The 15,562-nt window shown below is 41.7% G+C and overlaps 2 protein-coding genes across 4 annotated transcripts in view; one reads left to right on the top strand and one right to left on the bottom strand.

Moving 5' to 3' along the window:
• The window catches only part of Lrrd1 (leucine rich repeats and death domain containing 1), a 32,208-nt gene extending 17,920 nt beyond the window's left edge, over positions 1-14,288 (bottom strand). The window contains exons 1-2 of one of the 2 annotated variants that reach the window (XM_040291486.2): positions 13,459-14,288; positions 840-2,824 (exon numbers count right to left, since the gene is read on the bottom strand). In XM_040291486.2, the coding sequence (XP_040147420.2) occupies positions 840-2,756 (1,917 nt within the window). In that variant the 5' untranslated portion in view covers positions 2,757-2,824; positions 13,459-14,288. The remainder of the gene's footprint in view (positions 1-839; positions 2,825-13,458) is intronic. The other variant, XM_021732740.3, reaches the window with a different exon arrangement.
• On the top strand, positions 6,187-12,829 carry LOC144375444 (uncharacterized). Of its 2 annotated transcripts, XM_078040435.1 has the most exons (2): positions 6,187-8,186; positions 9,813-12,829. In XM_078040435.1, exons 1-2 carry the CDS (start codon positions 7,190-7,192, stop codon positions 10,409-10,411), a joined length of 1,596 nt encoding a protein of 531 aa, XP_077896561.1. In that variant the 5' UTR covers positions 6,187-7,189; the 3' UTR covers positions 10,412-12,829. The 2 variants fall into 2 exon arrangements, with proteins under 2 accessions (XP_077896561.1, XP_077896560.1); XM_078040434.1 differs by having other exon boundaries at positions 6,187-12,829.
• Positions 14,289-15,562: the final 1,274 nt, after the last annotated feature.

Genomic DNA, 15,562 nt, shown 5'->3' with positions numbered 1-15,562 from the left:
GATGTGAGGGAAGGGGAGGGGGGATAGTAGAGGATAGGAAAGGTAGCAGAATACAACAGTTACTAATAGGGCATTATGTAAAATTGTGGATGTGTAACCGACGTGATTCTGCAATCTGCATTTGGGGTAAAAATTGGGAGTTCATAACCCACTTCAATCTAATATATGAAATATGATATGTCAAGAGCTTTGTAATGTTGTGAACAACCAATAAAAAAAATAAAATAAAATAAAAAGATTTTCAACAGTATTTATATGACATCTATAATTTTAAAGCTTATTTTACAGTAAACTGAAATAAAAAGAAATGTGCAAAATTGTCAGCATTAATTGTTGCACACTGCATTTTTTAAAATATTATTTTTAGTAATGAACACAACATTTTTAAAAATATTTTTTTAAGTTGTTGATGGGCCTTTATTTTATGTGGTGCTGAGAATTAAACCCAGTGCTTCACAAATGCTAGGCAAGCGCGCTACCACTGAGCCACCACCCCAGCCCACACCATTTTTATTTATTTATTTATTTTTATGTGATGCTGAGGATCAAACCCAGTTTCTCATACGTGCGAGGCAAGCACTCCACCACTGAGCCACAACCCCAGCCCTGCACACTGCATTTTAATGAAATATTTTCCTATAAAGTAATTGTGTTGAGAAGTATAAGCCCTGTTTTGGTGGGGATTGGATGGACTCTATTCTTAAAAAAAATAAAGCATTTTGACTCTGTTTAAAACACATGCATATGAATATACATGTATATGAAAATACATTACACCTTAGATTCTGATCCCTTCTAGTCCCTCTTGCCCCACAAAGTCGAAAATACCAGTTTCTTACCTTTTTCCCATTGATCTGACTTATATTTAGCTCTTCCAGTGATTGAAGTTGGCACAATTCGATAGGAAAATATACAAACTGATTGCTTGAGAAGTTTAATTTCTGGATTCTTTTTAAATTACATATCTCTGAAGGTATTGTCTGTAAATGGTTTTCTGAAAGATCAAGTACTTCCAAATTTTTTAAAGTACACAGTTCTCTGGGGAAAGTTTCAAAGGTATTAGAGCATAAAATAAGTATGTGGAGTGATACCATATTGGAAATAGATGATGGAATTTTCCCTATTTGGTTTTTACCAAGATCCAGGTAATTGAGATTAATAAGAGAACATAAGTACTCAGAAAATGTGAGGAGTTTGTTTTCATTAAATTCCAAATGACGCAGTTGTTTACTGAAAGATATATCCATGGGTATTTCTGAAATAGAATTTCCATTACAACTCAAATAATAAAGTAACTCCAGTGCACAGAGTCCTGCTGGAAAATATGTTATTTTGTTATAACTCAATTCAACCTTAGTAATTTTTTTACAGTTTTTTACTTCAATGGGAACATGTGTGATTATATTTCTTGAAAATTCCAGGCTATGTAAATTATTAAGATGAAAGATACCTTCAGTTATTTTTACTATATTATTTCTGTTTACATGGAGTATTTTTAAATATTTAAGCTTATGGATGTTCTTAGGAAGTTCTGTTAATTGATTATCATTAAGACTAAGGCATTCCAACAACACACAGCAGGAAATTTCCTCTGGCACATTTTTCAGTAAATTGTTATCAAGTACAAGAATCCTCAGTTCCCTGAAGTTCTCAATTTTGTGTGAAATATCTTCCAATTTATTGTCAGCCAGTTGGAGTTCTTTTATTTTGCGTAATTGAAAAATTTCCACTGCCAAAAAGGTAAGTTTATTGTGAGCTAATAAAAGTTTTTCTAAATTTTTAAGTTCCCTAATTTCTTTTGGCAAACTGCCTATTAGGTTTCCAGTAAGATTTAGTGAAATTAATTTTGGAAGAAAACATAGAGCTTTAGGAAATATTGTTAATTTATTATATTCCAGATTGAGCACCCTCATGTTTTGCAAACTAGGCAGAGTGTCTGGTATATGTCTTAACTTATTTTTACCCAAATTTAAAATTTCTAAGTTTTTAAGATTTTCTAAACCAGAAGAAGGAAAATTATCAATGTAATTGTTATTTAAAAGGAGTTGCCTTAAATTCCCAAGTTGTGAAATTTCTTTAGGTATTTGTGATATTTGATTATGACTGACGTTTAATATTCTTAAATTATAAAGTAGCTGAATTTCAGGTGGGAGTGATGACAACGCATTTTCTTGCATGGACAGAATTTCAAGGCCTAGCATGTCACCTGAGCCTGCCACTTGAAAAGTTTTTATTTGGTTTTTGTCTAAGTACAGATATTTTACATATTTGATTTTTAAAATGTTCTTAGGGAATTCTTGTAAACCCTTGGCCTCAAGGTTAAGCGTAAAGTCATCTGACTTAAGGTCAGATGACTGATTTTCTTCAGGGATTTGTGAACTAATTTTTTCTGCTTTTTCACGAGATTGGAAGTGAACAAAAACCTGATAGTCGGAAATTGTCTCAGTTACGGGTTGTGATGAACTTTGTGAAGGTGCTGGTTTTGACAGTAGGCCGGCATCACTAATTCTTGTTTGAGAAAATTCCAAATTTTTTTGTTCTTCATTTCTGTTAGTCTTGCTTTCAGAGGAAGAACCTGACTGTAATGTATTTTCTATAGGATATGTTTCATAAATCTGGTTGAAAGGTTTCCAGTAGTAAGAGGCTTCATTTAACTCATCTGATGTTTTGTTAATAAATTGAGGCTCCTCAGCTGACTGCCTTGATAGATTAAAGATATCTTCTACTTCTGCTGAAGTGTCCTCCTCTTCAGACATCTTATTGCTGGTATGTTTTGTACCAATTCAAGATTATAACTATAATTTTCAGATCTTTTTCTTTGAACCTACAAAACAAGTGTTGATATTAAAATAAGAGGTATAATAAATGTCAAAATTACAAATGAATTGTAACACAACTATTTCATTTCACAGGAATAATTTAATAAATATAAAATACATTCATAACAAACTATTTTATATATGATTCCTGGTTAAAGACAGTTTATTGATTGTATAAGTTTTATCACATATTACTTTTTTTTTTTTTTTTTTTTTTGGTACCAAGGATTGAACCCAGAGTTGGTGAATCACTGAGCTACATCCCTGGCCCTTTTTATTTTTTTATTTTGAGACAGGGTGTTGCTTAGTTGCTTAGACCCTCACTAAGTTGGTGAGGCTGGCCTTGAACTTGTGATCCTCCCTAGCTATCATGTTACTCTTGAAATCACATTAAAATTATAGAAAAAGAATGAAAAAGATCAAAGAAAATAACAAGGAGACATAAAGCACTGAGAGAATTTAGCACATTTTTGAAAGAAAAGGGAGGGCCTGTGGTTTTAGCTCAGTGGTAGAGTGCCTGCCTCACATGTGTGAGGAACTGGGTTTGATCCTAAGCATAAATAAATAAAGATATCTATCTACAACTAAAAAAATATTAAGAAAGAAAGAAAAGGGATACCCAGTGGCCTACTGTGTTGCATGTAGAAACTACCATTCACATGGTGAACATGAGGTTTACATGTGGTACTAACAAATTCAAATGTTATGGCAATTTTCCAATGGGTGGAAGTAAAACGTCTTAAAGAAGAGGATGTTTTTTGTAGGAACCACTTTATGCCTTGGCATGGTAGTTACTTCCTATATTTATAATTTTTGCAGTAACAGAACTATTAGTATGACTATTTACCTTCTCAGTTCTCACATATTCTTGTAAGCAACTCTCTATATTAAATCCTATCTATTAAACTGGTATGGTTTTAATATTTCAAAAAGTCTCCCAGAGCGCAGGGGTTGTGGCTCCGTGGTAGAATGCTTACCTAGCATGCACGAGGCACTGGGTTCAATGCTCAGCATCATATAAAAATAAAATAAAGATATTATGTCTACCTAAACTAAAAAATAAATACATATATATATTTTAATGTCTCCCAGAGAATACAAAAAGGGAATTTTTTTCCAGTTTTTTTTAATGAGGTGGTAGTAATCTTGGTATCAGCACCTAAAAAGGACGATATGAAAAAGGCAATTTTATTCAAGCACAAAAATGCAAAAATTCTAATCATTAAAAACTGTTCTACATATTACAAATCTAGTAATATATAAAAAGATTGATATTTTATGACTAACTTGAATTTTTCCCAGAAATGCAAGATTGCATTTTAACATTAGAAAATGAATGTAATTTGCCACATTAAGAGATTAAAGGAGAAACTGTGGGTGTAGCTCAGTGGCAGAGCATGTGCTTATTAACATGCATGAAGCCTTGGGTTCAATACCACATCAAAACAAACAAAAAATAAATTAAAAGAGAAGGACCATATAATACAACAATATATGCAGAAGCACTTGATAAATTACATTTTCTTTTTTTTTTAATTTTTTTTTAATATTTATTTTTTAGTTCTTGGCGAACACAACTTCTTTGTATGTGGTACTGACGATCGAACCTGGGCCGCACACATGCCAGGCGAGCGCGCTACCGCTTGAGCCACATCCCCAGCCCAATAAATTATATTTTCATTATTTTAAAGAAAATTTATAGCAAACTAGGAATAGGTGGAAATTTTCTTAATCTACTAAAAAAAATCCATTAAAATTCTGTAATAAACATTATACTCAAGGTGAAACTCTGAAAGCTTTCATTTTTTTATTTTTAAAATATTTTTTAGTTATTAATGGACCTTTATTTTATTATTTATTTATAGGTGGTGCTGAGAATTGAACCCAGTGCAGGCAAGTGCTCTACCCCTGAGCCACAACCAGAGCCCTGAAAGCTTTTCTTTGAGCTTTGAACCACCAAAAGTTTGCTCTCATAATTCTAGTCCACATTGTACTGAGACCTTAACCAGTGGCATAAGGCAAGAATAAAGGGTCTAAGGTTTATACAAGAAGAAATAAAACTGTCATTAGTCACAGATAAAATAGAAAATCCAATAGATACAGATAAATTATTAGAATCAGTAAAAACATTAAGTAATGTTGCTAAATACAAAGTAAATACAAGTCAATTTCCTTTTTATTAAAAAATCTTTAGTTGTAGATAGACATAATATCTTTATTATTACGTGGTGCTGAGAATTGAACCCAGTGCCTCACATGTCTCGAGGCAAGTGCTCCACCACTGAGCTATAACCCCAATTTTATACTAGCAAAAGGGAGTTAGGAAATGAAAGTTCAAAAAGGCACTATTTACAATCAACAAGAAATATCAAATACCCAGGAATATATTGAAAAACCAGCCTCTACCTCAGAGCAAAGCCTGTCCAAGGAAGGGGGCGTGATCCTTGTCCTTGGAAAGACAAGGAAAATTGGAAGAGAGTCAAGAGATTAGATTTTTTGTTCCATTGGCCCAAGTTAGCTTAAATACCCAACCCTGTTCCAATGACTGGTTCTGGAAACTGGAATAATGCTGTCATTTTAGATAGTGCTATATGGCTCATCCTAGAGCCTAGGCTAGCATTTGCTTCCCCTAAATCACAGGAGCTCTATAGGGGAGATAAAGCAATCCAAAGGAAGATCAGATGCTGGAGAGGCAAATAGGATGTCCTCTTCTTAAACCCTTAGCCACTTCTTAGAGATAAATATTGGTGAATATTACCCATATACCTTTTTTTCTGGGATAAAATTGAGACTTTAATATGTAGCATCATTGTCCAATAAGGCAGCCACACGTGGTTATTTCAATTGAAATTAATTAAAAGTTCAATAAAATTACAATTCAACTCCTCGATCACACCAATCATATTCCAAGTGCTCGATAGCTACAAGTGGTGAGTGACTCCTTTTTGAGCAGTGTGGATATATATCTAACATTTCCATCATTATAGACTATATGTAAGCATTAACATGCACTGATTTGAAAACATCATTTGAAAAACTTCGTGGCAGAAAAATACTCCATTGAAAGAGGTGCCATCAATTAGCCATTTCCGTACAAGCATTTAAAAAGGCTACACAGCTAAACAACATTCTGGAAATGTATATGAGAAAGTCTTAATCTGTTAATTCTCACAAGTTTCAAAGAGTCTCATTTATCTGCACGTGGTGGTGCTGGCCTGTAATCCCAGTGGCTCCAGAGTCCCCCCCCCCCAAAAAAAAAGAATATCATTCAAAAAACCAATATTGCCAATACGGTAGGAAACTCGATCTAAACTCTGTTTTAACAAATATTAGTATAAGTTATGAAAGGTTAATAAAATAGGTGAAAGGTTAATAAAATAGGTACTTGTCACTCTGTTTTTCTATATGCTTAACAAAACACTGTTGAAATCTTGTTCCCAGGATGTGTTGTCCCCAACTGTGAACTCTTTGCTAATCTTGTTCCCAGGATGTGCTGTCCCCAACTGCCAAACTGCAGGATGCACTCCCTCACTCGGTTACAGGCAAACTGCCCACTCACCCTGACCCATCAATGAACTTCCCTCCCTGCCCTCTCCAAGAAAAGTATATAAGCTCTGCTCAAGCGGTTCTCAGGGCTCTCTCTCTCTTTGCTATAGAGGGAGCCCCAGCATGCTGGTCTCCAAATAAACCCACCCTTCTGCTTTTGCATAAGAGAGTCTCTTGTGGTCTCTACTCCGACGTTTCGCCATACCCTTACATTTGGTGCGTTGGCCGGGAACTGCGCATCGCCGGACAGGGAGACCTCAACAAGACTCCTTTAGGGGGGTAAGTATGGCGCCTTATCTCCTTCTTCTTCTCCTCCTTGTTTTTCCTTTGTGATTGTCTGGCTTCTGGTTTCTGGCTTCTGGTTTTTGGCTCAGAGAAGAGCGAAAGCTCTCAGAGCTTCTGGGGGGGACGGAGGTGCCCCCATCTGGGAGGGACGGAGGTGCCCTCATCTGTCTTCTGGTTTTCTGGTTTTGGGTTGGCAGAGTGTGGTTGTCAGCGGAGAGCGTAAGTTCTCCCTGGCGGTGGTGGATAGACGTGTCCCTGAAGCCACAGACCACGTCTCCTCAAGGGACGCTTTGGGAGACTCTGGGGGGGACGGAGGTGCCCCCATCTGGGAGGGACGGAGGTGCCCTCATCTGTATTCTGCTGCCAACCCGTCTGGTTTTGCCGGCAACTATTCTTTCTCTCAGGTTGAATTCACTGTCTGTTTTTAATCTTTGCCTCTGGATTTGTGTTACACGTTTACTGTTCATTGTGTGTTCATTGTGTGTCCGTGTTGGTGTCACATTTGTATTGTCCCTGTCTTTGTTCAAGTAACTTTCATTATGGGACAGAGTCATTCCACGCCTCTGTCCCTGACCCTTGATCACTGGGCTGAAGTCCGCATAAGGGCTCAGAATCTTTCTTTTTCAGTAAAACGTCGGACCTGGCAGACTCTTTGTGCCTCAGAATGGCCTGCCTTTGGAATTGGATGGCCTCCAGAAGGATCTTTCTACTCCCCACTAATTCGAAAAATTAGAGATATTGTTTTTCAGCCGGGGCCACATAGCCATCCAGATCAACAGCCGTATATCTTAACTTGGCAGGACCTCTGTGAATCTCCTCCTCCGTGGGTGAAGCCTTTTCTTATCCCCGTTCCTAGTCCTCCTCCCACGATTCTATCTCTCAAACCCTCTGCTCCTTCTCCACCCTTTGTTCTCCCTGAGTCTCAAGATTTGACTCTGCTGGACTCTCCTCCCTTTCCTTATCCCCTGCCTTCATTCCCCAACCCCCAACACCCTCTAAGAGATTCCCCTGCTGCTGACTCAGCTTCTCCACCACAGGAGGTTAAGCCAGCTCAGTGCCCTACAGATGACCCCCCCACGGCACACATAGCCCCTCCTCCCCTGGAGGAAGCTGGCCCGGCTAAAGGAACTCGCCGGCAGCGAATGATTAAAAACCCTGAAGCCCCCGTGATACTTCCCCTCCGTCCTTATGGGCCAATGATAGAGGATGGCCATGGTGGAGAAATGCAAGCCTACCAGTATTGGCCTTTCTCCTCTTCAGATCTATATAATTGGAAAAATAACAATCCCCCTTTTTCCGAGGACCCCACCCGGCTCACAGGTCTGATTGAGTCATTGATGTTTTCACACCAGCCTACTTGGGATGACTGCCAACAACTCTTAGGCATTCTCTTCATGACAGAGGAACGAGAGAGAATCCTCCTGGAAGCAAGAAAAAATATCCTCGGACCAGATGGGCGACCGACACAACTTCCCAACATAATCGAAGCTGACTTCCCCTTGAACCGACCCAACTGGGACCCCAACACCATTGAAGGTAGGGAGCATCTGTCCACTTATCGCCGGGCTCTAATAGCGGGTCTCCGAGCAGCCGCTAGACGGCCAACTAATTTGGCCAAGGTAAGAGAAATTATTCAAGGGCCTAATGAATCTCCTTCTATGTTTCTGGAGAGAATTATGGAGGCATATAGGAGATATACTCCTTTTGATCCCCAGGCAGAGGATCAAAAGGCATCTGTCACGATGGCCTTTATTGGGCAAGCTGCCCTGGATATTAAAAAAAAGTTACAACGCTTAGATGGATTGCAAGATATGACTTTGAGAGATTTAGTCAGAGAAGCTGAGAAGGTATACTATAAAAGAGAAACTGAGGAGGAGAAGGAACAAAGGAGGGAGAAAGAAAGGGAAGAAAGGGAGAAAGAAAGGGAGAAAGAAAGGGAGCAAAGGGAGGATGAAAGAAGCAAAAGACAGACTGAGGCATTGACTAAGGTCCTGGTCACAACAACAAATAGGCCAGAAGTTAAGAGACAGGGAGACAGAAAGAGATACCTGGGTCCACGCCAGAAGCCACATCTGGCCTCAGATCAATGTGCCTACTGTAAAGAAAAAGGACACTGGGCCAAAGACTGCCCTAGAAAGAAACAGCCACGCCAGTCAGCCATTCTAACTCTGGAGGATGATTAGGAAAGTCGGGGCTCGGATCCCCTCCCCGAGCTCAGGGTAACTTTTGAAGTGGAGGGGACCCCAGTAAACTTTGAAGTGGACACAGGGGCAGTATACTCAGCCCTCAAGGCCCCATTGGGCCCTCTATCAACTAAAAGGTCTTTAGTTCAAGGGGCTAACGGCAGTAAATATCGGGCTTGGACAACTAAAAGGACCATGGACCTGGGAAAAGGAAAAGTCCATCACTCCTTCCTAGTGATCCCAGAATGCCCAGCCCCATTAATGGGCAGAGATCTGCTCACCAAACTCCGGGCCAGAATAACTTTTAACCCTGAAGGCCCCCAAATGGAATTTCTAAATCCTTCAGTAAAAACTCCTATAGTCATGGCCTTAACTATGTCAGTAGAAGATGAACATCAACTCTTCACACCCCCCAAGACTGATCAAACAGGCAAGCTATCCCAGAAATGGATAACAGATTACCCAGATGCCTGGGCAGAAACTGCTGGGTTAGGCCTAGCTGTAAAACAACCTCCAATAATGGTGGAGTTAAAAACCTCAGCCTCCCCAATTAATATTAAACAATATCCTCTGAGCAAAGAAGCTAAAGATGGGATAAGGCCCCATATTCAAAAATATCTGGCCTTGGGGGTCCTAAGGCCTTGCCAATCGGCCTGGAATACTCCCCTGCTACCAGTAAAAAAGCCAGGAACTGGGGACTATCGCCCTGTTCAAGACCTAAGAGAGATCAACAACAGAGTGCAGGACATTCACCCCACAGTACCTAATCCGTACAATCTGCTTAGCACCCTGAACCCTGAGCAAAAATGGTATACTGTTCTGGACTTAAAAGATGCTTTCTTTTGCTTGCCTCTACATAAAGATAGTCAATTGCTGTTTGCTTTTGAGTGGGTAGACCCAGAAACCGGAACGTCCGGTCAACTAACTTGGACTAGACTCCCACAAGGGTTCAAAAACTCCCCCACTCTCTTTGATGAAGCCCTTCACAGAGATCTCAACAACTTCAGAACCATGCACCCCGAAGTCACCCTACTCCAATATGTGGATGACCTGCTACTGGCAGCAGACACCAGAGAAAACTGTGAGTCTGGGACCCAAGCACTACTATCCGAGCTTGCTCAACTCGGGTATAGAACTTCTGTCAAAAAAGCCCAAATATGCCAGCAAGAAGTAATCTTCCTGGGCTATTCCCTTAGGGGCGGTAAACGATGGCTTACTGAGCCCAGAAAACAAACCGTTGTGCAGATACCACCCCCATCTAATAAGAGGCAACTCAGAGAGTTCCTCGGAACTGCTGGCTTTTGCAGGTTATGGATACCTGGGTTTGCATCCTTAGCTGCTCCTTTATACCCGTTGTTAAAGGGAAATGCCCAATTCCAATGGAACCCCGAGCACCAACAAGCTTTTGATAACATTAAAAGGGCACTGCTATCTGCTCCGGCCTTAGCACTCCCGGATGTAGAAAAACCCTTTACTCTCTACATTGAGAAAAAAAAAAGGAATAGCGCGAGGAGTGCTTACTCAAACTCTAGGACCTTGGAGAAGGCCTGTAGCCTACTTAAAAGAAATAAAAAATAAAGATGAGATCCTCCGCCTCCTCTCAGCAGTGCAAAGCCCTAAAGAACTAGCTATAGTGCATTGTCCAGGACACCAGAAAGGAAATGATCCCGTAGCGGTCGGGAACAGAAGGGCGGATGAAGAGGCTAAATTGGCAGCCCTAAACGGAATAACTATGTTAACACTTTCCACACGGGAGAAATATAAGTCAGGAGATTTAACTACATCAGAGCATCCCGACAACTTAACAAAGGACAGTGACACTGAACTCCTTGACTACACTGAACCCAGCTTACAATTTCAGAAAGCCCTACACTACGTTAAAAATGTACACCAACTCACTCACCTTGGTTCAAAGAAACTGCAGGCATTCCTAAAGGATCAGGAACAGAGTTTTCCACTAACTGGCTCACAGCGAAAGAAAATAGCTGAACAAGTAACAAAAGCCTGTCGGGCCTGTCAATTGGTTAATGCATACCCCTCCAAGCTTCCTGTAGGAAGACGCCTACGAGGGACCAGACCAGGACAATTTTGGGAAGTGGACTTTACTGAAATTAAGCCAGCAAGGTATGGACTTAAATATCTCCTAATCTTTGTAGATACATTTTCAGGATGGACTGAAGCCTTCCCCACAAAAAAAGAAACGGCACAAATGGTGGTCAAGAAGATCCTGGAAGATATTTTTCCAAGATACGGCCTGCCCAAGGTAATAGGGTCTGATAATGGACCGGCGTTCGTGGCCCAGGTAAGTCAGGGGTTAGCCAGGACCATGGGGATTAATTGGAAGTTACATTGCGCTTATAGACCCCAGAGCTCAGGACAGGTAGAAAAAATAAATAGAACCATTAAAGAGACCTTGACAAAATTAAGCTTGGAGACCGGCATAAAAGATTGGACTATGCTCCTGCCTTATGCACTGTTTCGTGTAAGAAATACTCCCTCTGTTTCTTTGTGTATTTACTTCTCCAATCCAGAGTGAAGTCAACCCCTTTCCCTGGAGGCTAATTGAAGGAGCCTTTGCGGTGCTAAATTTCACACAGCCAGACCTCACTCAGTCCTGCTGGCTCTGTCTCTCCTCTGCTCCTCCTTACTATGAAGAGATAGCAATTGATGGGACTTATGTAATAAAAGCGCAGAGTTCCTCCTGTAATTGGGGTGAAAACCCTAAACTAACCCTCCCAGAAGTAACTGGGGCAGGCTTATGTATAGGGTCCCCACCTAAAAGTAAACAACACTTATGTATCCAGACAAAAAATATTGACATCACACAGGGCTTCCTTACTCCTGATAATGGAACTTTGTGGGCCTGTGACACAGGGTTGACTCCTTGCATTTCAGCCCAGATATTTAACAACTCTGTAAATTATTGTGTAATGGTGCAGATATTTCCCAGAGTGCTCTATCATGATGCAGATTCATTTGAAGATCAAATAGGGGGGCATACAACCCGGTTTCGCCGGGAACCTGTATCCCTCACTTTAGCCATCTTATTAGGAATGGGAATTGCTGCAGGGGTGGGCACAGGGACCACCGCCCTGGTCCGTGGGACACGACAAATGACCCAATTAGAAACAGCAATGGACCAAAACTTAAAGATATTAGAAACCTCCATCACAGCTTTGCAGGAATCTTTAACCTCTCTCTCTGAAGTTGTTTTACAGAACAGGCGAGGGTTAGATCTCCTCTTCATGAGAGAAAAGGGCCTTTGTGCTGCATTGAGGGAAAAATGTTGTTTTTATGCCGACCATACTGGAGTTGTAAGAAAATCTATGAGTAAACTAAAAAAACGCCTTGAAGAGCGCCAGAGAGAAAAAGATGCCCAAAAAGGGTGGTACGAGTCTTGGTTCACACAATCCCCCTGGTTAACTACACTTTTATCAGCCCTGGCCGGCCCTCTAATAATTCTTATATTGTTGCTAACTCTAGGACCCTGTTTGCTCAATCGTGTAATTTCCTTTCTCCAATCCCAAATTGGACAAGTCAAACTTATGGTAATCAGACAACAATATACCCCACTAGCAGACACAGAAGGTGACACCCCCCAATGATCACTTTTATGATTAAAAGTAGTCAGAAAAAAAAGTGGGGAATGAAAGGTTAATAAAATAGGTACTTGTCACTCTGTTTTTCTATATGCTTAACAAAACACTGTTGAAATCTTGTTCCCAGGATGTGTTGTCCCCAACTGTGAACTCTTTGCTAATCTTGTTCCCAGGATGTGCTGTCCCCAACTGCCAAACTGCAGGATGCACTCCCTCACTCGGTTACAGGCAAACTGCCCACTCACCCTGACCCATCAATGAACTTCCCTCCCTGCCCTCTCCAAGAAAAGTATATAAGCTCTGCTCAAGCGGTTCTCAGGGCTCTCTCTCTCTTTGCTATAGAGGGAGCCCCAGCATGCTGGTCTCCAAATAAACCCACCCTTCTGCTTTTGCATAAGAGAGTCTCTTGTGGTCTCTACTCCGACGTTTCGCCATACCCTTACATAGGTACTTGTCACTCCGTTTTTCTATATGCTTAACAAAACACTGTTGAAATCATAATAACTGTTTGCTAATCTTGTTCCCAGAATGAGCTGTCCCCAACTGCCAAACTACAAAATGTAACTTCTCTCCCTGCCCTCTCCAAGGAAAGTATATAAGCTCTGCTTAAGCTGTTCTCAGGGCTCTATCTCTCTTTGCTATAGTGAGCTCTGAGCTGTTGGTCTCCAAATAAACCCTCCCTTCTGCTATTGCATAAGACAGTCTCTTGTGGTCTCTTCCTCCGAGTAGGACCCTTACAATTAAATAAAGACCCTATGAAATTTATTGCTTATCCTAAAGACATGGTCATTCAGGCATCCACAGACTTTTTCACATTGTGCAGCATCAGCAAATTGTTTCCTAGGTGTGTGTGGGGGGGGGGGGGAAGGCCACCTAATAGAGGGGCAGGGTGCGGAATGCAAACACGTGAGAAGAGGTGCCCAGAAGCATGAAGAGGGGAGTGAGTGTCGGAGGAGCTGGGAGAAAGCAGAGAACCTAAGTGGGGGTCCCAGGAGGGAGGAAGTAAGTGGCAGTGCTGGGTCTCACCTGGGGCTCCTTCGCTGGGTCGGCAGGGGGCGCGCGTGGCAGAGGGTCGGGCGATGGCAGCAATGGCTGAGGCGGCTGCCCTGCCCAGACACTGCCTCGGGCCCTGGCTCCCACAGCCCAGACCCAGAGAGGCCGGGCCGGGGTTCAGCCGCACCCTCTGCGCGTTTGTGAGCTGGCCCTGGGTCACTTGAGGATGGCCGCCGGGAGGCGCGGGGGCCCCCATTCAGTTCCCCAGGAGGGAGGTGCGCCGGCTGCCGGTTGCCGGTGGCGGACCCCAATGGCGCGTCAGAGTCCTCAGTTTGTTGACTGGAATCTCCCCGGAGACTCACAGCCCGCCCAGAAGAGGCCGATTTAGACAGTCTGAAGGGTAGCCCGGGCAGCAGGTTCTAACGCGCAGCCAGGACGCATGACCTTGCTCGGTCCTCAGGGTCCCGGGTTAAGCCACCCGAGCACGGCTTCGTGGGATTCGTCGCTGTCCCAGGTGCTTCAGGGGACGTTATCTTCCTGCCTGTTTGCGGAGTCTGCGAACATGATTAACAGCAGGCGGTGCAGGCACAGTGAAAATGACACCTAGTGACGCGGGACCCAGCTTTGCAGTCTGCAGCCGAACCTCACGGAGTCCACCCTCCTTTCTGTTGGTTACTTGGGAGTCACTCTTCAGGCACAGTCAGTCTTCCAAACCACAAACCCGCCTGAGGGCGAGCCGTCTGGGCGCTGGAATGACCGAGCACGCTCCTCTGGGGAGGTGAGCATCGTGCGGTGATTTAAAGGCATCCCTGAAACCTCGACGGTTTGGAGTTTGGGAAGCAGACCTGCCCTGGCGGCTTATTGGGGAGTGTGGGCCAGGAGAGGTGATTGCGCTTTGAAGAAGCTGCGCTGGTATTTGTGACCCTCCTTGTTCCCATCACCTAAACAGCTGGACAAGTCAGGGTTACAACAAGATTTAGTTCCAGCCCAATATAACCAGAATACAATATTCATCAGAAACATGTACCATGTGGAATAGGAGCATGTAATTGAAGAAGTATATATAGAGGTCTTAGGGGAAAAACTTAAAAAGGTTTTGTTTGATTACAAGATTAAATAAATGCGAGTTTTAGTATGAAAGAAATACTTTATTTTTTTATTTTATTTTTTTGTACCAGGGATTAAATCCAGGGGCGCTACCATTGAGCCATGCACTCAGCCCTTGCTCGGTCTTCAGGGTTCATTTAGATTAGAGACAGGGTCTAAGTTCCTTAGGGCCTCACTAAAATGCTGAGGCTGGCTTTGAACTTGCAATCCTCTTGCTTCAGTCTCCTGAGCCACTGGGATTATAGGTGCGCACCACAGAGCCCAACTGAAATAAAGTATTTTAAAGTGTCGCTTGAATTTAAATTTTTTTCATTTGAAGAATTGTGCATTTATCTATGATATGCAAATTCTATATTCAACGATGTTAGCATTAGAATAAAATGTGTATTTCCTATTTCCAGTTATATATGTGCGTATATATATATTTGTTTTAATTAGTTATATATGAAAGTAGAATGCATTTTGACCCATCATACATAAATGGAGTCTAATTTATTTGTCTGGTTGTACATGATGTAGAATTATACAGGTCATGTAATCATATACCCACATAGGGTAATAGTGTCTGATTCATTCTACTATCATTCTTACCCCCATCCTCCATCCCCCTTTAATCCCCTCTGTCTAGTCCAAATTACCTCTATTCTACCCCCTCTTATTGTGAATTAGCATCCACATATCAGAAAACATTCAGCCTTTGGTTCTTTGGGATTGGCTTATTTTGCTTAGAATAATATTCTCCAGCTCCATCCACTTACTGGCAAATGCCATAATTTCATTCTTCTTTAAGGATGAGTATTCCATTGTGTATATATACCACAGTTTCTTTACTCATTCATCTGTTGAAGGGCACTTGGTTTGGTTCCATAGTTTAGCTATTGTGACTTGAGCTGCTATAAACATTGATGTGGCTGTGTGTTCAAATTTTAAGTCCTATGGGTATAAATGTAGGAGTGGGATGATTGGTCAAATGGTGGTTCCATTGCAAGTTTTCTTAGGAATCTCCATACTGCTTTCCATAGTGGTTGCA

This window comes from Ictidomys tridecemlineatus, chromosome 2, assembly GCF_052094955.1.
Source record: "Ictidomys tridecemlineatus isolate mIctTri1 chromosome 2, mIctTri1.hap1, whole genome shotgun sequence".
In the NCBI taxonomy this organism is placed as follows: Eukaryota; Metazoa; Chordata; class Mammalia; order Rodentia; family Sciuridae; genus Ictidomys; species Ictidomys tridecemlineatus.
This window is presented reverse-complemented; position numbering and strand designations above follow the sequence as displayed.

What these genes read in the sequence shown, in the direction of transcription:
- LOC144375444 (XM_078040434.1), top strand. Translation starts at nt 7,190, where the DNA reads ATGGGACAGAGTCATTCCACGCCTCTGTCCCTGACCCTTGATCACTGG.